At 45.9% G+C, this 23,618-nt stretch overlaps 1 protein-coding gene across 2 annotated transcripts in view; it reads right to left on the bottom strand.

The window, feature by feature from the left end:
• SASS6 (SAS-6 centriolar assembly protein) overlaps nt 1-23,618 on the bottom strand; it is a 1,114,399-nt gene that overhangs the window by 1,010,206 nt on the left and 80,575 nt on the right. For both annotated transcript variants that reach the window (XM_069641586.1, XM_069641587.1), the window contains exon 3: nt 14,880-14,959. In XM_069641586.1, the coding sequence (XP_069497687.1) occupies nt 14,880-14,959 (80 nt within the window). The remainder of the gene's footprint in view (nt 1-14,879; nt 14,960-23,618) is intronic.

Raw genomic sequence — 23,618 nt, 5'->3', positions numbered from 1 at the left:
GTGCAATGTTTGTACTCGTCTTGTTTGTAAATTCTTACAGGTGCGGACAGCTTGTTCATGCCTCCGTTCGCATCAAATGAGGAACATTTGTCAAACAAGCAGTGGCAAAGCCAACCATTTTGCTTTTGTGTAGGCATAGGATAGTCATTTGCCGGGTACTACATAGTTGGGTGTACTGCAACAGCACTGCTGCGTCAAGATAAGAGATTTGCCCAATTTTGTTTGCATATCATTCACTGTCCGCATATGTTGCAAGTAGCACTGCATAGCATAGCACTAAAAATGAAGTCCATATGTCACAGTCAATTTCAATGTAATTAACTGGGATAGGTGCAACTACCATACATGGTTTATCAGCGCTCCTCTATTCGTCCTAAGAGGAGAAAATAAAGAAAGTGCAAAGGTGCATCATTTAGATCCAAGGGGTTGATTAGAGTTGTACCCAGTGAATGGCCGACTCATGTAATGTGGGGCCATGCCAAACAGTGTCTTGTGCGTTAACAAAATGTTACATTTTATTCTAACCTAGATGGGCAGCCACTGAATAATTCTCAAAGAGGGGGTTATATGATCTGGTTTCCTACATTATGGACCACCATCTTTTGAAGCATCTGTATGCGGTGGAGAAGGCATTTTGTGAAACCTGCATATAAACAATTGCAATAGTCCAATTTGGGCCAGATGATTGCCCTTGCTAAAGCAGTGCAATTCGCTTGAGATAATAAAGCTCTGAGCTGTTTGAAGACCATAAGATGGAAATGTGTGCGACTGAGCAAGCTACTAGTGTGTGATTTCATCGACTAAGATGAATCAAAGATCATGCCCAGAGATCTAGCCTGGTCCAAATATCAGGAACAGAACCCTTCATCAAAGAACAGTGTAGAGGAACCTGGGAAGCCCTTTCAAGTGTGTTCAGAAGAGAGCACAAATGTGCGTTTTGACCAATTTAAAGACATCCAATTTCCTCGAAATTGGCATTCAAATTAAAAGAATATGAGTAACGTCCGCATAATTTTGGAACACGACTCCAGCAATTTGAGATTGACCAGTAGATCATGTAGAGTTTCAATAAGTATTGAAGAGCAGGTGTGAGATGCAGGATCATTGGGGTACTCTTCATGACAAAATGTCAGTTGTTGACATGAAATCCTTAACCTTTACTCTTGAACTTCTGCTTGTGAGAAAGTGTCAAACACTGCCAATAAGTGCAGCAGCGGCAACAGACCAAAGTAGCCCTCATACAAGATCTTCTGGAGGGCATCCTTTAAATCCATCAGTGCCACTTCTCTGTAGAGGCCAAAACCCAAATGGTCTGTCCCCCCTTCCAAGAGGTCTTAAAACTGTAGTTTGGCAGCTTTATCTAGCACTGTCAAAAGAAACGGAACACTAGACATTGGCCTATATTTGGATACATTATCCTGAATTAGTTAAGTCTTCAGGAGCAGTGTGTCTCGGACCGGTTTTTAGGCTAGTGGCAGTCGAACATTTCCAGAGAGATGTTGATGATGCTTGTAACTATTGGGGATAGCATAACACATGTTTTGATGACTTGGGAATTTCAGGGAGCAAACGTCAGGATTTAATTGTTATATCATCTACTGAGAAGTCTCTAAAGACTAATGGAATTGGGTTGCTAATACCAGCTAGCTGTGGTGATGTTAAAGCACTATTGGGGGTACAGAGGTCATGGCCTTGTAACTGTTATACTCAGAATTTGTGAAAATATTCAAAATATTATCTTTAATATTCTAATGTTTGCACCATAAACATTTGCATTTGGTTGCACTATTCCGCTGAGATTGAGGCAGAATTGGTTTTAAATGTGTTGTGATGAACCCAGGGAATGTGTCACTTCTCCCCAAGGGGCAGAGCACCCCCATTGGAATGAGGGATGTGAGCCTGCTATGCAATATCCTCCCTAGGGGACAGGGAAAGCAGTATCCAACTGGTAGTGATCACACACACCCTTAGGGGACAAAGATAGCCCAAGTAAGGATTTGCCTGTAACTCCCTCATACCCCAATTCCACATTATTAATGGCTTACCTAGGCACTAACTAAGGTAATAATCTGCAGGGTCCTGAAAGATCGGCTGGTGCGGTTTCTGACTTGCAACGGTTAAAATCATTGTGTGCGACCAGGGAACAAAACAATTCTTTCTCGGCTCTCTAGGAAAAGTGTAGGAGAAGCCGAGACCCGGACCAGACAGCAATAATAACTGTGTACCTGCGGAGCCACAAACACAGAGGAGGTGCCGCGCTAGGGGAAGACTGAGCCAGACTGTCAATCCCACACAAACTAAAGGAACCATGGCATTGAGTTGATGTCCCTCGACAGTTCCTGCATCTGGACTGGACGTCGTTGATAGTATAAATACTAAGCAGTGCATCTGTTGCCTCGGTGCTTTGTTTTTCCTGCTTTCTGCACAGCCAACTTGAGTATTAAATGACCCACATGGGTGTTGAAAGAGAGGAGTATATACAAAACAAAAAATAATAATTCACCCACAGTCAGAGGGGTAGGCTGGGAGGATGATGAGGAATCCACGGGAGGAACATCCAGAAGAAAGAACATTACCAGGGGTAAGTAATTTGTTTGTCTAATGGATTGTGTCTGCTCACGGATTCCTCATCTTGGACTCCCATAGCGGTTTTGTAGATCGAGGTGGGAGAAGTGGAATTGTGTATAATGTTCTGATTTTTGATAACTTGGCTGCTATATCCAGCAGGAACCCATCTTGTCCCACATTGGGCACATACACTGTCACCAGTGTGATAAAGCGTTGCTCTACTTGAATAGATGCCTGCCCTCCAAGTCGTCATAAGATTGTGTCATCTGTGCAACGATCAAGTCATAAATTACAATCAACACCATACTCCCACCCCTCCCCGCCGTCCTCCCTCCCTCCCTCCCTCCCTCCCTCTCTCCCTCGGGCGTTAGCCTGATACACCCGTGGGAACTCTCTCAGCTTGATTTTAGTATTGTCTGCATTCTTTATGTGCGTTTCCTGGAGCATTAGGTCATCTGCTTTTTCCCTCTCGACTTGTGCTTCCACTTTCCTATGCTTGACCAGGGTATTCAATCCCCTCACATTGTGTGCCAATAGTGTGAACCATGAACCCCCTTTCCCAGCTCCCCCTAATCCTCTCCCCCCCAACATTCCCTCCCAGGCTCGAATCGGAGATCCTACGTTTTCCCTGGGGTCCGACCGATTAACCACCCAAGACAATCCCATGAGGAGGATACCTATACCTCCCACCAGATTCCAGAAAATACCTCCGGACCCTCCCACCTCCATCCTGGGCCAATTCTCATCACAAATCTTTGAAGCCCACATCCTAGTGTTTATACACACTACCTCCTTGCCCGCTTCTCATTTCCCTCTGTGCAGCATTACCCCCTTCTCCTCTTCCACCACCCCCCCAACATCCTTTGTTACCCCACTACCAGAGCTCTTCAAGCCATATCTGCCCCCGTCACCGGCCCAATCGCTCTGCATTTCTGTAGCCTCGCCAGGTCTTAAAAAAATTGGACTCTTGATCCGTTTATAGTGATGCTACTCTGTTCTTGTGCTGTTCTCTATATACTCTCCTTCTGCCCGTATGAGGATAGGGTGACTAGAACAGCCCTCGCTCTTACCCCGGGTTACAACCTCTTGGGGACCACCCTATGTATCCGGTCGATTCCTACCGCCGCCGGAAGGGTGTCTAGCAGCAGGTCCCAGAAGCAGCGCTGGATCGCGCCTCACAAGCCACATTTTCTTTTTTCAAATTTTAATTCTTTTTTGGCTGAATAAATCATCATCATCAAAAATAGAATATTACATTTGACACAAATCACATCTTTTAAAATATACTTAACATTATCTCAATAAAATCCTTTGGTATGGACATTTAAAAAAAACAAAAAAAACATCCATCAGATGTCTCGGGAGGATAGCTATGCGGCAACGTGCTCGCCTTGTAAGCAAGACGACACGGAGCAACACAGGTTCGAACCCCGGGTCCGCACTTCGAAACCTCTGGGTATTAAGCGCATTATAAATAACCTATCATATCATATCAGATATAAATCAGGGCAAAAAGAAATTCACATAATACAAGTAGAGTCCCCAATTTCAACATCCTAAACTTTTAGTAAAATTAACTCATATTCCAAATTCAAAATTGAAGTGCACCACATTTAAAATTATTTTAAAATCCTACACTTTAGATATCGTGATTTCTACATTGTTCAAGGTGTGCTGCGCTCGATCAGATCCATCCGAATGATGTGAAATAGGAGGAACTCTTACATCTGGCTAACAATTTGAGGGCAAACTGAGTCCAATTAATGCACTTTGGCAATTTTAACTGATAGCTTGTGGCTAGAGAAAATAGTTTGCCATATTTCGGTCACAGTCGCAGGGCAGCATAAATTGAATAGGTTCTTAAACAATTTATGCTCAGGAATTAGAACATGACATACAAAAACTATGTGCTGCAGCGTTTCTCTATGAGTAGAGTCCTTGCAAAATCAACAGAAATTCTGATCTTTAGGAATAAGCCCTCTTCTTGCCAATATATCCGTGGTGGGCCACAAATTTAATCTGAACCTCAGATACTGGTTTCTAATATGAGGTGACAGACCTTTGACTAGGTAATCAGTCATCGTTCGAAATATCTTTAGTCCAAACAGAGCGGAATTGAAGTCTACATAGGTTCTACATTTATCTTGAGTGCATATCCAGTCATACTGGTAAATCTTGATCTTCGCTCTTCCTGGATTTGTCAATAGGAGAGCCAAAGATATGTTTGCATCTGATAATGCATCTGTTGTGAAATGTAGCCAAAATTGCGGAAAGTCATGTAAAGATGTTAACAGATAATTAGCCACAGCACTCAAGATCTTATTTGTATTAGTGCCAAATAGACATTTTCTCAGCAAACAGCACATTTTCCATAGTATCTGTACATACAATGAAAGCACCCCCAATTCAAACCTTATTATAGCCATTGGTGTGCATTTTGGTAATTTTAGGACCGGTTTCCAAAAGCGGGCCTCTAATGTATCCCAGCATTTCTGTTTCCTAGGCACCTTTGTTTCTGAACCTTAAGTCATAATGGGGACGACTTTTTGTTGGTAAAATGTCATAATATGGCTACATGTGAATTTACCATACTTGTAAAATAGGATTTTTGCCTGTGATGTGAGATTTGCTCATTTTGATTCCAGGTTAAGAGTATATAATTTGTCATTCATGAAACCATCTATAAAAACACCCAAATATTTATATTGGGGTAGTATCATAAGTTTAGAATTCTGCAGTGACCAGGAAAACTTGTTTAATCTCGATCTTGCAGATTTAGTACATAGTACGATTTGTTTTTTTTCCTGTGTTTATCATTAAGTTATTTGATCGAGCATAGTCATCCAATTTATCTAAAAGATTCATCAGACCTCTCGGAGTTTGGGATAAAAGGACGAGGTCGTCCCCATAAAGTAACCACGCTATCTGCTGATTACCTAGCTTCGGAGCATCGGCTGTAGAAGCACTTTTTTTTACCCATATCCAAAATAAATCGATTAAAAAGGGTAGAGGCCAAAATGCAACCTTGGTTTAAACCTTGTTTCGCCTCAAAGGATTAAGAAAGTAACCCTTCGAGCGCGAGTCTAATCTGCCTAGTAGTAGTGCACATTTTTAACAGCCTCAAAGAGCCCTTTTACACGGATGTTGGCTCAGCGTGACCGATTCTCTAGGTCTGCTACCTGAAGTTCTAGATTCTGGGTTGCCCTTGCCACCTGTTGCAGCAATTTGCTGCTCTGCTTCACTTCCTCCGACACCTTAGTAAATGGCCTGCTCAGTGGTATCAACCCTATCTCCCAGGCACCTCACATCTTCTCTAACCTCCTTCAGCGAGTTTCTTAAATCATCCTTGAAAGATGTGAGCTGATCCTGTAATGTGGTCGCAATCCTTGCCTCCAGCTCTGAGGCACTCCTTTAGGTCCTCTTGCTGAAGGCCATACTGTCCTTCGCTAGGCCCCCGCTGTCGCTCCCTGCGTGGGGTGTTGCGGTGTCCTCGCCTGCTAGTTCCCGCATCACCCTAGCTGACCTTCCTGGGGTGGGAGGTGTGACTTCAGTCGGGCTGGTGTACCCTTCCCCTTTGCTCCGGGCATCTGGGAGTTAACCCTGCATCTCCCTCCTGTTGCCAAAGTAGGCCCACCAATGTCTTCTCCTTTACTCTCAGCACCCATCGGCCGCCTTGCCTGCTGCTGCCTTGGCCCTCATAGCTAGTACCACTACTGGGGTTCCTCCTGCCCGTTCCTGTCACTTCTCCAGTCCAGGGCAGGCACCGCCCCCGGTCCTCCTCTGCCCTGGGGAGACTGCCTTAGCTCACTGCAGCATCTTCACCAGGGGCTCGTGCCTTTGGCCCTCCCGCTTCCCTTTGGCCTTGCTGTTGGGGCCCATGTAGTCCTATGCCCCTTCACTTCTGGTGAGCTGCTTTGCCCTTACTCTGCCAGACCAGGGGGGACCACTCCACTTAATTCAGATGTCCATGTGCGCCGTTCCCTGTGTCCCCTGGGACCTCAATGGGCCACTCCAGCTCCGTGCTGTGGTAGGGCCCCGGAGGTCATGAGGGTTATAAACCCCCATCACCACGCTGCTCCCAGAGTTTATTCAAGCTCTATATACTGGTGGAGGGGGGGTGGCAGAGATGGGTTCTCCTCCCTCCTCCCTCATCCTCCTCTTCCCTCCCTCCTCTTCCTCCTCTTCCTCTGTCATGACCGCTGCCTCCAAAGAGTCAGACCCAGCCCAACATCCTTGGAAGCAGGGTCACAACTGCCATTCCAGGCACCAGTCGGTCCCCACAGGGGCCTTTTGGACCTTGTCCTGGCGCCAGTGGCGCCAGGCTCATAAGGGAACCCAGTCCCGGCACAGGAAGCGCCGGGCTCATATTGAGAGGAATGGTGCTTGGGTGGACTTACCTGCTGCAGACCATGCTACTCACTTACCTGTAGGATGATATCCTCATCCATTCCTGGCTGGAACTACTTTACCTTCTGGGTGTGGCCAGCACCACTCCCTGGGACTGGATACTGGAACTGTTCTGGAAGCTGGAACTTCTTTCTTGCCTGGGCGAGGCTGTGGAAGGAGACACCCAAGCACTCCAGTGTCCTATTTAAACCACACCCGATCAGTGCAACGTGCTTCGCGTTATTCTGCACTAGCAGCAGGACGCTCACCGTGTCAGCTCCAGAGAATCTTCAGCTTCTGCATCTGTGAACAAGAAATCGTCAGTCTTACCTCCCGGAAAAACAGTCTTCAGTCTTCAGCAGCGTCTGAAAGAGAACAAGGACACCAGGTTAGGACAAGGCAAAACCAGCGCTGCACTTGCCTCGTCCATCGGTGCATTCCGAGGCCGCGTACCGCACTCTTCATACTCCGGCAACCCTGCGGAAACAAAGAACAGTGGTTAGTGAACCTCCGTGATAATTTTGCTTACCTGTGCCACGTACGCCTCGATCTTCGCCAAGCGCTGTTTAACCTCACCTGCAAAAACAAGAAGGACATCATTAAGGGCACTGTACGCCATCACTACTCACGTGCCTTCTAGCTGTAATCTGCTTGCCCCTACTCCGGCACGTACCTCGGCGTCCATCTCCAACGGCGGCTGCTACGGCTACCTGAAAAAGGGAAAAGAGACATTAAGAAGTGCATTTAACTTCGAATAACATTCTTTTGCTTACGTGCCTTCACGAGCTCCGGCATTCTTCTCGCTTACCTTATCGGCATACCGGACCTGCAAAGGCAAGAGACATTTAAGGGGACATATAAATAAAACTCCATATTCAAGCAATTACCGTTCGTGCGGCTAACGACGGTCTTGCTCCCCGACTTCATCCTCTGCAATCAAGAGGCTGGGCTATTAACCAGTGAAGCAACTGGCATTAGCGCCCCTGCACAGACGCAGGATGGAGAGCTCCGCTTTCACCTATCTAAGGTGAGCACATTCAGTCTACGAGTAACGTGGGGAGTCCAGAAAGGGGAAAGTCAGATTGGCCAACCAGACATACATTAACCCCTTGTTCTCCTACTTGCAGACACCTCACCCTCCAGGTCAAAATTACGGTGAGGAGAGGGCCCATCCAGGGTGTTACCAGAGGCCTGCGCGTGACCCTAGAAGACACTGAAATCTCCCAGCCCGGACCTGCGCCTCCGAGGGATTCAGGTGAGCGTTACATCCTCCTCCTCCTCCTCCTCCTCCTCCTCCTCCTCCTCCTCCTCCTCCCTCCTCCTGCCTCGCCACCCACCCCAGTCTGTCTTGGCAGCAATCCTATATCGCATTTCAGCAGCTACCACCAGCAGGCTTGTTCACCCGCTGCATCCGCTTATGTTGAGGAGGCCAGCTCCTACCTTAGTCTGTGCCGTTCCTCCACCAGTACTGTGCACCCTGCCGAGGCTGCACACCCCCCCTGCCGGAGTTGGCTCTGCTGTGCAGGGTGCTCTTACGCCTCAGGTTGCGGCACTAGGCATGGCCACTGTGAGGAACTCATGGTGACAAGTAAGACAGACACAAGTGATCACAGATCAAGGGTGCTTACATGACAATGAATGTTGTATGCAGGTTGGAAAAACGCCTAATCTAAACCTATATCTAAGATGGGAGCAAGCGTCGACTATAAAATGAAAAATAAGGCAGTCCTAGTGGCGTTGTGTCAAAATAAAAAAGGGCCTATACTAAGAAACCGAATGCCAAACCTCCCAACTAATACAAAAAAGGGGTGTGGGATAATTCTCAAGACAAGAAAGAAGTGTTCTCAAATAATATGTCAGGATGCAGTGGCTTGGATCTTCCTTCCCCACGTTTTGGACAAAGGATAAGATGGGAGCTTCGAGCACAGTACAGTCTCTGTTTTCTCCAGCACAAGATGACAGTTCTAATGGGAGCTCTCAGGACACACGCTTGAGCTTTCAGCTATCAAGGCCATCGATGGCCAAGTCTCGTTTCACTTGAAAGTCTCTTGCCTTCGAGGACCGGACGTGTTCAAATAACAAACCAAACGTTCCTTTAACAAATGAAAAGTTAGTTTCCAAGGTTTACTGGGTGATGGGTTCACCCCCAAGTCCCCCTCTTCTGGGCGCTGACCCTTCTTGTGTCGTATTCCACAACTCTTACTGTCTTTTTTAACAGTTCAAAACACACTGTTTCTTGGGTCTTTAGACTTTTGCCCCGCTTGGGATTCATTTTCCTCATTTCTTCTTACTGCAGGATTCACTTCCCTTGCTTTCTCATAGTTTGTCCATCAAAGTCTTTCGAATGAATGGGGATTTTACTAGATCTCCTGTATGACCATTTTCTTTTAGCGACTCTCCTACGGCCTTCTAGAACCTGTAGTTTCCCTCAGATGGGGATTGACCAGAGTCTCTCGAATTAGCAACCACGTGGTGCCATATTCCCTCTGCAGCTGGTCTCCCCCCAACACTTCTTACAGTTCTGTTACACAGTTCACTAATCTTGTTTCAAACTTGCCACTTTGCGCTTCCCATTCAACACAGCCCAGTTCTCATCGATTCCCCCCTCAACTCACCGGCTGTGATGAACCGCTTGGCTTTTCTTCTTTATTGGAGTCAAGGCCAGTACCACGGTCGCAGGAGCTTCCCTCGCTCCTGCTTTTCGGCAGAGGCTTGCCCCGCATACCGTTGACATCTGCTACAAGACACTGTTGCTATTGTTCGTGGTCTTAGGGCAAGGTCACTTCTCTCCTCTCCACTCTCTCAATTCCCGTGCCTTTCACCTTTGCTTGCACAGCCGCAAACTGGATCCAATAGCGAAGGCCGTGTCCTGACCACCTAGATGACAGATCACCAGGGACTAGCTAGGGAGACACCTTCACGTTTCTCACACTGCTCTTGCTCACGTGTGTGGGGAGGAGGGGGCTTCACAGCTTGTCTACTTTCCCTACCGTGCAGTGTCTGCTGCATGGGCACACAACTCAGGCCCATAACACAGGCCCAGAACACAGCACGGCTCCGAACAACCTCCTTAGTCAGCAGCCATGTTGGGAGTCATTGCGTTGCATTTTTTATCATCCCTATCCCATGGGATGGTCAGATAAACTGCAGCCTTTGAGGTGGAAGTAGCTGCTTGCACCACCAAACTCTCTGGTGAAGCGTGACTGTAAAGGAAGTCTGGGTCAACAGAAAGTTTTTACACACTTTATTTATAATTTCAGAATAAACATAAAAAGAACAAAACTACAACATATCCATAACATCATGGGTGTACATTCAGATTGCAAAATGCATAATTCAGTTAATAATCATACAGTAGTTTCTAAATTTCAGAATAGCAATACAAATCTCCTTTTCACAACCAGTTTTTAAGATTCTGACTCACAAAAGACAACACACCATAGATAGGCAGAACAGGCAAAACCATATAATACTTACAATAGCCCCTTAACTAAGTGAACAATGATTTTTAATTGTACAATTCATCGAAGGATCCCCAAATTCGAGAATAATGTCCATCCCACCCTTGCTTTAAGAACATAACTTTCTCGTAGTTCGATAAGGCTCGAACATCCAAAAGCCAATCATCTACATTTGTCTTTTTCCTCGACTACCAAACTTAAAGTATTTGCTTTGCCGCCATTATCAAAACCCTATCAATCCAATATTTTCTTATCCTGGCTTCATCCCCTCTGTCCCTGTTTGATAACAAAATTGTTGAGCAGAAGGTACGCGGGAGAGGCTCTCCCACTACGATGTCCAATCCATGTAAAACTTCATTCCAAAAGGTGGATACTCTAGAGCATGTACACAGCATATGCATTAGGGTGCCCCCACCACAACCACAACCCCAACAGGCATCAGTATCTGGAAGTCCTTATTTGGTCATTCTTGAAGGTGTCCAATATAAATCTACAGATACTCCTTTGTCTAAAATATGCAGGTCCATTTCCGACTGTACCCCTATTCCCATTCCTCCATAGGGATATCCATGCCTAAATCTTCCACCCAAGCCTGGTGAAGTTTTTCCCAAGCCTCCACATGCAAGTTCTCCATTGGCATTAGTTTCATATATGTAGATACTGTACACGGAAAAGAGTGAATGATCTAACATACTGAGGGTCTCTCTCCCTCATGGTATCATCCAACATTCCTTTCCTTTCTATCAAAAGAGTATTCAAAATCTTTTAGCTCCCACGTTCCCTTCCCCCAAACCCGATGGATTGCCTCAGGCGATCAAAGGAAATCGTGTGATAATTTTCCCATACATCACGGATTTTAAGTATGCCCTTTTTGATCCAACTCTGCCAGCATAAAGTTTTATTTGCTACTTAGTCTGTACTTCTTCACCAACTCCGTATTGACATCAGGAATGGTGTCGGGTTTTTGCCAATTTTCCAAAACAGATTCCTTAGAGCTGTATGAAAAGGCAGCACAGGATCCTTAGGAGGACCCCCTATCCAAAATGTCTGTAAAGTCATCCTGGGTAATGTCCTTAGGAGGACGTCCCCAACCCAAACACTCAATTGCCCTATTCATGAGCACTTAATAGGCTGCATTAGGATGCAAACGTATGTCTGGAGCGTCAACTTCCACCTCAGGAGAGGTATCCAGACCATTGGCATCTTTCAGGCAGGTAGTTAGGTCTTCAAGGCGGGAATGGTCCGAGAGCAACTCTTCTGGAACATTGGGACTTCCAAAAAACGTTCATATACGAAAGGTACAACACTCCTCTTCCTCCTCAAACAATAGCACCATTTCTTCTACATCTTCCGTGACGATGAAGAGGAAGAATGACACACCTGGATCTTATATAATTTAAGCTGTCAATATAATTACTTGGGCCTTTCTGGAGATTTGTTTCCGGTGGAGCTTCTTCCTTTGGAACACTTTCTCTTCGAAGGTGTGGCAGACGGAGAATTGGAAACCTCCAGACCTACAGTGAGCTTCAATCTGCTCTTCTTCAAAGTCTTGCTGGTCATTGATTGGCATAAGCCACACTCAATGACTTCATGTTCTTTGCAGAGGCACCAGCGACAAATCCTCTGCGGATAAATAATCATGAAGATTTTACTCAAAAAGGGTTAGTCGAGAGATTTGCTGAGACCAGTTGAACCATTTCCAAGAACGTGCTGTACATGCAGAAAAAGGGAAGCAAGGCAACAGGCGCAGTGCGTGCTATTTATACTACCATCAACATCACGTCAAGATGCAGGAATGGTAACCATCGAGGGGCAGCGCCCTCTGCTGTCGAAACATTTCCGAGACTGCAGGATATTGATATACCCAAGACGAGGAATTTGTGGGGGGACACATTCCATTAGAAATACCCCTTTAACTAATCTGTGCCGATAAATAAGTATGTTTAAAATGTACACATATACAACAAGAGTTGTGTCCAAAATGTAGATGGAATATTCACCCTTAAAAGGCACTGTTACAATTTAAACCTAAAGAGGGGAATGTTACACAAATGATCAAAAGTCTTATAATTTATAAGGCAGCCCCAGTCCACAGCAGCTAAACTTAAATCGTCCAATCCCTAACCTAAGAAAATAAGTTCCAAAATCTAAGGTATGCTCAATGCAGTAGTCGGTAACCTAATCAGTATGATTTAAAAAGTAGGTTTCCTACAAAGCAAGCAGGTATTACAAATCTCAGCCAAACCGGGAAATCCCAATTGGGATTCCTATAACCAGGTTCTATTACAAAAGGCAAGGCCGGAGGAGCTGCTAGGAAGGACTTTACCATAATGCTATAGGAACTAGAAGAGATATGTACAAAAGGCAGTGTGACGCAAGGGGACCCAACTCTAGCGTATGACCCAGCCGAGGTCCAAAGGTGCTGGGACGATTCGCCAAAAGGGTGCTTTGTTGGACAAGCTGGTATTCTCCAGAGTTTCGGGTCGAAACTCGAAATGGCGACGCTCCTGCACAGTAACCAAGGTTTGAGCTCGACAGCCCACTGGATGGCTCAGGCACACTTCCGAACAGGCTCACTTGCAGGGTTACCAGGAGCTATTGAGAGTGATGGGTTCAAAGCACCTTCACAGGTCTTCTGAGATCAGGCGCAAAGCAGGGCTCGACTGCGACACCACGTGATTCAGTTGCCAAACCTCATCTGGTGCATCTCGGGATCATCCTTTGTTCTGCTAGGCTCCTCAGGATACTTGGCTTCTTCTTCAGATCTGATGAACGTGTGCAGCCCCACCCCCCTCTTATTAGCCACAGTCAGGCGAGTGCACACACTTAGCCCGCCAATGGCAAGATCTGCCCAACACATGCACACCAGACACCCTGGCACCAATAGTGTAGATTGAGAGCAGACGGTTGCAGCCCACTTCCTGTGTGCCTACACACGTGACTTGCAGAGGTCCGCAAAAGAAGCAGCTTTCGCAGGCAAATGAATGCCCAAAAAAGGAAATCCCAGACCTGGAAAGGCAGAGAGAAGGCAAAAGGACAAAATGGCCAAAGGAACAACCAAAAGACCTTGTGGCACGGCCATGATGGACACTAGCCACAGTCAGGAGCCACAAGTGGTAACCACGATAAGGCTCTGTAAAAGGTTATACAAATACAAGAAAACGCTACTGCTGCCACCTGTCTAAAGGCACATTGTACAATCACCAAAAGTTCCTTAGAGGGTGCCTAGTGCAATAACACAAAGGTCCCATTGCGCGGTACTGTAAGATGCTTTGCGTAATGATAAAATGTTAACAAGTGGCAACAAAGTCGAAAAACTAAGTGAAAGAAAGTTTCTCAGTACGGACAGCCTGAAGGACGTGTCAGTTTCCCCATAACAATGAGCGAAAGCCCAGTGGAGTGCAGCAGAAGGCTGTGCTCCACTGTAGAACGTCAGGTCAGGATACTAAAACAAATCCAAAGTTTGGGGGTCCATGAACTATGGAGGAAAAGTTACTTCAAGAGAAATATTTAACATCTCGCATCCATCATTTGCTCATCCATTCAGCATTCGTTATGGCAACAGGGAGCTGTGCAACTTGCTGCGGCTGCCCAATGGCGGTCTCTGCAATTTTTTAAGGGCCTGCTGCCCACCACGATTCTCCTGTGGCCATGCCACCACCACGTCTCTAGCCCCCTAAGCCCCCCCCCACTTGTTCCTTCTGGGCTACGCTGGATTTTCAGGGTTCTCCTTGCTACTTCCCAGCAGATTTGTATCTCGCGAACTCCACATTCCGTTGTGGATCCGCCTCCTCATCAGTGTCACGCAACCATGTGACCTCCCCTGCTGGGCAACAAGTTCTTCTCTTGTTTCTCATCCCTCTTCTCCTTTCATGTCTGGCAAGTCTTATTTCAATCCAATCGTCTCAGTGGATTTGCAAATTCAGCTTAAAGAGTCCATTTCTTTTTCTTCCAATAATAGCATCCGTTTTTGATAGATGTTATGGTTTGACAGTCCCATATATTCCATCATGTTTTAAGTGTAGGGAGTTCCATACAGGAGTCCTTGTCCCCAAAGGGGGAGGGGGGCAGGGGATGTGCGCAGTGTCTCCTGTTCAGGTACCTCTTGCCTCGATCCCTAGGGAAGGTGTTGCGGAGCAGGCTCACCTCCCTAGCCTCAAAGGGAGGGTCAACCCTTGGGTAGAAGGGCCAAACCTAATTCCCTCAATTCACCATGTCTCAGCCAATTTAACGGCTGCTCTACTTTTGCCCATCACATTTCTTCAGACACCAGTTGAATCAGATTTCTGCTTTGTCAGGTTCCTCGATAGTATGTGTAGAAGCTCTCATTATGAGTCTACACTTGCAGATGTCCGGCATTTGGAAAATGTGTTTGTGCAACTATTGGAGGACCACCAGACTTGTATAAGCCTAAAACCTCATACATAAAGCTTGCAAATGGATACAACTGGCCATGTGACTCACCTTTGAAAATCTTCTTCTGATATTATGAGATTAAATAGAAAAAATGGATCGATGTCATCAGTCAAACGAACAATTAGATCCTAGAAATGAGTACAAAAAAAAAGAAAATTACATTGACAATATAGACAAACATGACATAATGGAACTAAAATGAACATCACAGACCAGCAGTTCAACTTCAGTGGGGCATATCGTGATCTGAAAAAAAAAGTGCTCCTTGTCAACTTAAATTGTGAAATAGATTTAATAGCAAAAGCTCTCTCCATCACACTAGTGACTTCTTCAGACATACAGTCAAGATATTAACACGTTTTAGGGAGATTTGTCCACAGTGCTCTGATCAGGGGTGTGAAGAGATCTATCCTAAAGGGGAAAGCAGTATGTCCACCAATTTAGACAAAAACTCCCAATTGGTAATGTAGCAAAGCATTCGGCTTCACTCTTAGGAAGGGATGGGCTGGTAATCAGCCCCACAGATAAGGGGTGTATCTGCCACTGTTACTCCTTGAAAATTGGCAAATACTCCCAGAAATAAAAATTGGTAGTAAATATACTCCCAAAAAAATTAAAAAATAAAAATAGTAACAAGAAATGTAGAATCTACTGACCCTGCTTTCATCATCACAGCTACATGGATATGTTTGGACCAGTAGTACAATAGAAAGAAACTATTTTAACTGCCAGATTGTAAGAAGTAAACATGCACCTTTTAATGTACATGAATAACTTGGTGCAAAAAAATAAATATTCCAAAAACGTTTTTTTTTCAGTTAAAACATATTTTTACTTGCTTATAAAATACGCTCATTGGGAATTGGATTTACATTTTTACTCCCAACTTTAAAAAATAGGGAGTAAAATACTCTCACTTCGAAATCTTAGCTGGAGCACTGGCTTGTACCAAAGTATAGTTAATCCCAGACACACCTCAAAATACACTGTAAAACTATACTTACATTTAGTATTGAATTATGAATAACAATAGTCAAATAAGTACATACACCACAACACAGTAGTAACATAGGCAAACACTAATGGGATAAGGCATGGATTCTACTTCACACCAGGTGAGAACCTACAGGAGACTAACTTAACGGGTGAGCACTAGGTCTATGCAAGTCTTGCAGAGGAGGGAAGAAATGTGTTAAAACATAAGGTATTGGCCCTTTGGACCAGTTTCAACAGGCACTAAACTTGGAATTACATACATGGCATGAATATGTCCCAGTTCACCTTTTGAAACAAGTAAAAATCAACATAGCCACTTGCGGTTACCCTATAAATATTACGTTTTTGAGGCACAGTGTGACTTCATGAAACTTTAGTAGGATTAGATGCAAACCCTGCAAAGTCGCAGGGTAATGGCATTTGTATAAAATTAAGATTGAGACAACTGAAATTCCTTCTCAGTCTGATAATCAAGGGAGTGTTTACACCGGATGGGATGAAGTGAGAACTCCGTCTGCCTTAGATGTAGGGTAGAAACACACATTTCTTCCCCCACACATTGTGGCAAGGTCAAATTCTAGATATTATCAGCAAAGAGAGAAAGCCCCTCAGGGCAGGTGGTTGGAGGAGAAGGGAAAAAACCAGAACTTGTTTTTCCGCTTTGGGAAAGACCTGTTGAGTGGACCTCGAACTCCTGGTGCCAGCATGCTTGCAGAACCTTACCACCAGTGAAGGCAAGTGTCCCCAAAAGGCATTACCCTCCCTGCAATGAGAGGCAATAATAGACACACCCCAAAAGGTAATGAGGCTAGGACCAAGTGCGGGTAAAAGTAAAAGGTTCTTTATCTAATCAAATAGGGCATGCAAAGGACTCTGCAAGCTCCAAGAGCGCTCTGTCTGACAATAGCAAAGGCAGTCGTATTTATTACAAAATTTCGTCATAGAAACCTACACACTATAGGAGGCACATAATCTTGGGTAATTGAGTGGTGTCGACTTACTATAGGTGCAGTTGTGACGAGCCGCTTCGTGGTTGGTGGACATCAGCATGGTGCCAACGTGGGGCGGATAGGTCAGCTGGGCTCATCGGGGTGGGGCTGCCAGGCCAGGCGCGGTCAGTGTCGTTGGTGGATGGGTGCCCTGACTTTCTGCCCTTGTGGCCACACACACACACACACACACAACATTCATTCATTCATTCAGATAATTCCGGTTGTCCTGTAAATCCTGCAATAGGTTACTCTAAAGGTTAATAAGACACAGGAGGAATACACATAATGTGAGGCCTTACCAATACATCAAGACACTTACTTCTGACCTGTTGACCGGGTGTCATAAACCTGGGGGTCTGGTCTGAGGGCATGGGGTGAGCTACACTGTCATTCTGGTCTTGTTAGATGTAGTGAAGAATTACTTCATGATGTGTTAGTGCAGGGTTGAATATCTGTTCTCCAAGGCCCATTAACTTAGGGTGAACCGGAGTGCCACTGGATCAGCGAGGGTGTACCTCTGGCCCCTTGGGGCGGTAGGGTTTTAGGACCAGGTTGTAAATAATTCATTTGTCCGACCATGGCGGTCTGGGACATGGGGGGAGGCGAATACTTGAAGCAGATCCAGCAGAATGGGGGAAGATGAGGTTGTGCTGCTCGCACACCATCTTATCCTGGCATGCCTTGGTGGGAGGGGAGGGGAGATGGCCTTGGGGGTGTGTGTGTGTGTGAGTGCGAACAATTCTCTGTGCTTGGACTGCACACTATGTAAAACTAGAAAATGATTACTAAAGTTAGTAATATTAAAACGATCACACATTTCTACCATCTATACATTAGTATATTATTTTATATTTGTCTACAATAATTTGACAGTTCTTCACACATCATTAAACATTGGACGACTATATTTTAGCTATGTCACACGGTAGTAACTGAATAACAAACATATGAGGTAGCATTAGGTTTGATGGTGTACTCAGGAGCATGGAAGCAATCCATTCAACGACGATAATACATTTTCATTCTGACTTGTACATTTAAACATGTCCCTCTATGCACATACATACATACATACATACATACATACATACATACATACACACACACACACACACACACACGCACACACACACACACGCTTGCAGTAATGCTCAGTTTGCCTTCCTTTGTACTTAGCAGCCTTGCGTTAGTTAACCCTAGGCGGTCAGTATCAATTTCTTTTCATTACACATGGTAACGTGTATGAGCTGAGGCCATGCTTGCTTTACCAATACTCATGAATTTTTATCTCTTTCTTAAACATGGATGTTTATTTAATATAGCAACCTTTGTAAACTGTCAGGCATTGGAGTGTGGTTGGACATCGATAAGGATTCATACAAGAGGGTATCGACATCATATTTTACATGTTACGGGTTAGGTGCAGGGTCGAGGCCTGTTCTGTTAGAATGGTTTTCTGTTATTTTCCAGACTTGAACCGCGAGTCAGGTCACTTCGGGGACAGCGATGTACTGCGGAAGGTAAATGATACAGTGTTTGTTCTGATACTTGTTCGTGAGAACAGGCCTTCAGCGGATCTACCATGGAGCGGAGGCGCCAGGGGAAGGGCATGGCTCTCTGAGTGGGGGACAAGCTGCAGCATTCGCAGGCAGGCTGTCTTGTTGGGATTCAGGTTGTCAGTACCTAAAATGGCGTCCTGATGCTTTCCACAATGGTGTCCATGGTCTGTTACAGTACAGCATGATCAGTCCTGTGTGTCGATCAGTAGTCACCCAGTCACTTGGGCCCTCTTGCAGATCCGCCAGAGCGCCAAGGGACCACGCAGGTGGTGAAAGTGCTACAGATACAATCAGCGCATGTCCTCTTGTCTGTCCCATCTCGTTATTGCAGCAAGAGTGCATTATATAGGATTCTAACATGGTGGGTGGTGGTAATACATAGTCACCTAGAGAGAAAATTACCAACCTCATTGTGCGTGCCACCACCAGTCTCCAGGACCCTGGCTCTTCTAGGGAAAAAAAATAAAGAAAAACACTTGCTAACCTCCCCCCCGCCACCCCATCTCTTGACCCACCAGAGTCCCTTGAATGTCCATTTTCCTGTCTGGAGGAGTCCACAGTGCAGATCCTGAGAAAGTGGGAATTCCAACAAATTATTATGCTCCCCTTTGGACCCTGCAAAACCCCTGCAACACCACAGGCCTAACACTATGCAGGTCGAACAAATACATAACGCAATCAACTTGCAAACTTGGCAGTCACATCCGTGACTATTGTAATGCATGTCCATCCATCGGGTGGATTCTCAGACATGCTCAAAAGACTAATCACTGTTTCAAATGGGAATATGTATGAATGGCACTATAGATTCACCAAGAGTCTAGTAGATTTCTGCCGGTAATAGATGTTGGGTGACAGATCGATGTGAGTGTTGGTTCTGGGAGTAGCTGTGTCAGACAAGTGTGGGTTAGCAAACTCAGTGAATCGTAGAGTAGGATGTTGGAAGCCTGAAGTTTTAGATTCCTTTCAATATGAATATTAGTGTGCAACAAGGCAGTGCACTCGCGAGGGGAGAGCAGACAAGCAAACTGCATATAACAATCTTCCATTACAGAGGAAGGAGTAATTGATGTGGTCACAGTCTTCAGCAGGATCCGCTGAGAAGCGACCCGGAGGATTGAGACTAAACTGGCTCGCAATCCCTTGGGTTATCCTTGCAATTCAGTCGATCCTGTAGTGCCAAAGCTGAGTGGGATCTCGTTGTGGTTATGTTTGAGGCTGCGGGTAGGATTGTGCCTCGCTAAAATGGAGTTTATGTTCAGAGTTATCACTCCTGTAGAGTGTATCAGCCTTGAATGTGAGGCCCGATATCCACCCTAGAAATTGGAAGCTGCTCAGTTGAACTGGGATGGGTGAGGACTGCCGGTAGAGGGAGAGAGATTGTTTTTTTTAGCGTTGAGAAACGTGAGCAAACTACCTAATGGAGCTCCCAGTCCTGCCATTAGTGGGGGGATTGTGTAGAAATGTTTTAGGTCCAAAAGGAGGCTATGATCCAGGAAGGCTGATCTACAGATAAAGCCATTTGTTATCTTGACTAGCCTTAAGAGTGCCAGGATATCAAGGTGCTTGTGAAATGGAGGGGGTATGCCACGGAGGCCTATGGTTTGATTTTGAAATATTTAAAAACGTGCACCTGACAAACTGAACCGCAACTGGACGCAGATGACTGAGAAGCAGATCGCCTTTGCAAAATGGTCGACCCCAAAGCGCAAGTGGAACCGAACTGAAACCTGAAATCAATTTTTGTTTTTTTGTTACTTCGCCAATTGATATCCCCCACCCCGGTGGAACTATTTACTGGTGTGGGGCTACATGCTCCCTTATTGGATCCTATACAGTCCTCTGATAACCCTAGTAATGATTTGGTCCGAAATAGGGATCAGAGTTGGGCCAGCCCTTCTTTCTGGTTGAAGAACTCTTTGGAATGCTAGTCCGGGAATGTTTCAGCATAGCATGGTATGGGGCCCGGGGGAGATGCTGAATTCCTAGGGGTGGGGTGTTGGGAGTGACAAGTTGTGGAAGGCTTCAGCATCTGGTGGACTCTGAGAGGGTCTAGAACAGCTTATGTTAGAGCTTAATTTCATTCAAATTCAAGTTACAGGTGGGGGTTTGGGAGGGACTAACATACTTTATGTTAGGAGAGCCTATTTTCATTCCAATGTAATTCACAGGCTCTTGTCACAACAGGGCAAATCTGAACTGGATTAATTAAATAAGAAGGCTGTTAAGTGGGTTACATAGGTTATGGGTGGTGTGATGAATCCTGTGGAATCATCACCGATTCCACATATAAGCTCTCCTCCCACATAGGCTCAGGTAGTGGCTGCTGTCCCCTGGCTGACCCTGGGGGTGTTATTATGAGGGAGAAACATGTGGGAGGAGGTGGCCGCCGGCGGAAGGTCAGGCAAGACGCGCTATTCCTCCTTTTCTGAGGAAGAGAACCTCATTATCCCTACATTCTTGATGACTTCTTGTCACTGTATGCATCCCTCCCATTCTAAAACCCGAAAACCCCTTCCTGCAGAACACTCTAGGCACAATACCATTCATGCCTCATATACACAACACACACAAAACATCTCCAGTCTCAGATGTTTTTGTTCCAAACAAAAATTTCAAACATGTTCCATGAATCCTCGAGTACTGAGACGAGGAAAAGGAAGGTGAAAATGTGGATTGAAAAAAAAAATGAAAAAAACAGCAAACTGATGTGGACTAGTTGTTGCAATGAAAGCAGAGTGTGCAGGACATCCTGAACATCCGTGAAGACCTGGTCTCCAACCTTGACTCTAACACCCCCTGCGTCCTCATCCTGCTTGATCTCTCTTCTGCCTTTGACACTCAACCATAAAATCCTGCTCAAGCGTCTCCGTGATAATCTGGGTATCACTGGTCAGGCTCTAGCGTGGCTGACTTTTTTTCCTCTCTGACCGACCCTTCCAGGTCCAGCTTGAGTCCTTCCTCTCCGCTATCTTTTTCTCCACCTGTGGTGTCCCCCAGGGTTCTAACCTCTCTCCCTGGCTGTTCAACCAATACCTGGCACTCCTTGCCCACCGCATCACCACTCTCTGCCCCAACCTTCAGTGCTATGCGGATGATACCCAGCTCATTTTCAGGCTACCCTCTGCCTCCTCCTCTCCTTCCCTCATCTCAGACTGTCTGCTATCCAGGAGTGGTGTGCCGCCAATGACGTCTGCCTTAATGCCAGTAAGACCGGGATTCTCCTCATCAGCACACCCGCTCCCTCATTCCCTGTAGCTCTCTGGCCGGCCTCTCTTGGCCCTCTTCCAGCTCCCACCTGCAAGGCTAAAAACCTTGGGGTCATCTTCGACTCCACACTCTCCTTCTCTCCTCACATCTCTGACATCTCTAAGAAGTCACACTACCAGCTGCACCTCCTCCGAGGGATTCTTCCTTTTCTCTCCTTCCCCCAGAAGCTCACTGTCTCCAGAGCTCTGGTTCCCTCTAGGCTGCAACAGCCTCTTTCTAAATCTACCCGCTTCTATTCTCCACCCTCTGCAACTTATCCAAAACAGGACTGCAAGACTTGTCCTTTGCCTCGAGCCCAGGGATCGTATCTCTCCAGGACTGAAGTCTCTGCACTGGCTCCCAGTGGCTGAGAGGATTAAGTTCAAAACCATCTGCATCGTCCACAAGGCCTTCTGGGGCCTGGGTCCTCAATATCTTCAACTCTCCCTTCCTAAATACCTTCCTTCTCGAGCTCTCCGCTCATCCGCCTCCAACTCCCTCAGGGTCAGTTGCTTCCCCAAGCAACGAGTTGATGGTAGATCTCTTTCTTCGGCTGGTGCCTCCCTCTGGAACAACCTCCCTTAAAATTTAGGAGAACCATCTCTGGTTCCGGAAGCACCTCAAAACCTTTCTCTTTGCTTCTGCTTTCTCTCCTCCTCACCTCTGCTGACCTCCTGGCCCAAACCTGAACCACACTGGCTACCTGGATACCCTGTGATCTCTGGCCCAGGTCCCTCCCCTGCCATTGTCTCACACCTGCACTGCCCACCTGGCAAACCCTGCACTCGGGGACTGTCTCTGTATCCCTACAGTCACCGGACATCTGTTGTCCGCACTTACCCTTGCACTTGCCACATGCTGGCTGCTACTCACTTACTGTTATCATCTTGTACTGCACTGTCCCTGCCCCTTCCCACGCACTTGCGCGATCTGACTGACACCTGCCTAGTTGGATTGTTGTCTGTCCTCCCTCTGTTCCCCTCCCTTGCCTTGTCGCGCCTTGAAGCACTTATGCATAGTGCCGTTATAAATGCTATATCATTTATAAACAGGGTACTCAGTCAAATAGGAGTCTGAGAAGAAAGAAGCAGAATGTGAGAAGAGTAAGCAGAACCGAGGGGGAAGGCAACAGCATGGGAACAGGCCGTGCTGAAGAAGGCAGGCGCTTTTAATCATTACCTTCAGGCATGGTACGAGGCCACACGAGATACAGTAGGCACCATGGGAGAACTGCAGAGTTATCGGAGACGTGGTCTTGACAATCAGCAGTTTTACCAGCAGGCGAACGCGGCGGCACTGGCAGGGGAGCGTAAAGAAGGACAACATGCAGCAACATGCCACAGATCAGGAACGCTACCAGGTACCAGTGAGTCTGCCCAAGGCCACTGGGGACCCCGGGGCATACCGATAGGCATTTCAGAAATTATTTTGAATAACGAACTAGTGAAATACAAAGACAGAATTTGAAAAAAATCCTCATGTACGAGCTGTCAATATGGGGAAAGTTGGAGCAAGTGTTATCACAAGCAGATGAATGTTAATAAAGAAGTTAAGACAAAACTTGAACAAGTCTCCATTTGTGAGATATCAATATTAGAAAAGTTGGAACAAGCAGTACCACAAGCCAATGAAATATAGACAGTGAAGGAATACAACTGTACTATACTGAAAGACGGTAAGAACATTGAAAGAAGTCCTGGTGAAAGAAGCACACAAGGCAATGAGCCTTTGGGGGGGAAAGATACCTGGCAGAGAAACATACAAGGGGATCTGCAAGACCCCAGAAAGGGACTCCTGGAAGGAGAGTAACACCAGGTAATCGTTTAAAAAATACAGAAGAAAAAGACATTGTGAAAAGATACCTGCCAGTAAAAGATACCAGGGGATCCAAGAACCGGATGAAAGGAAGACCTGGCAGTCAAAACACCAAGCAAGTTGAAGTTGAATAAGCATTTTAAAATAGTGGGAATATACATGGTAGGAGATTTTAC

The sequence above is a fragment of the Ambystoma mexicanum genome, chromosome 1q (assembly GCF_040938575.1).
Source record: "Ambystoma mexicanum isolate Mex_15411 chromosome 1q, UKY_AmexF1_1, whole genome shotgun sequence".
Classification (NCBI taxonomy): Eukaryota; Metazoa; Chordata; class Amphibia; order Caudata; family Ambystomatidae; genus Ambystoma; species Ambystoma mexicanum.
The sequence above is the reverse complement of the archived record's forward strand: the minus strand, read 5'-3'. Positions and strand labels throughout refer to the sequence as shown.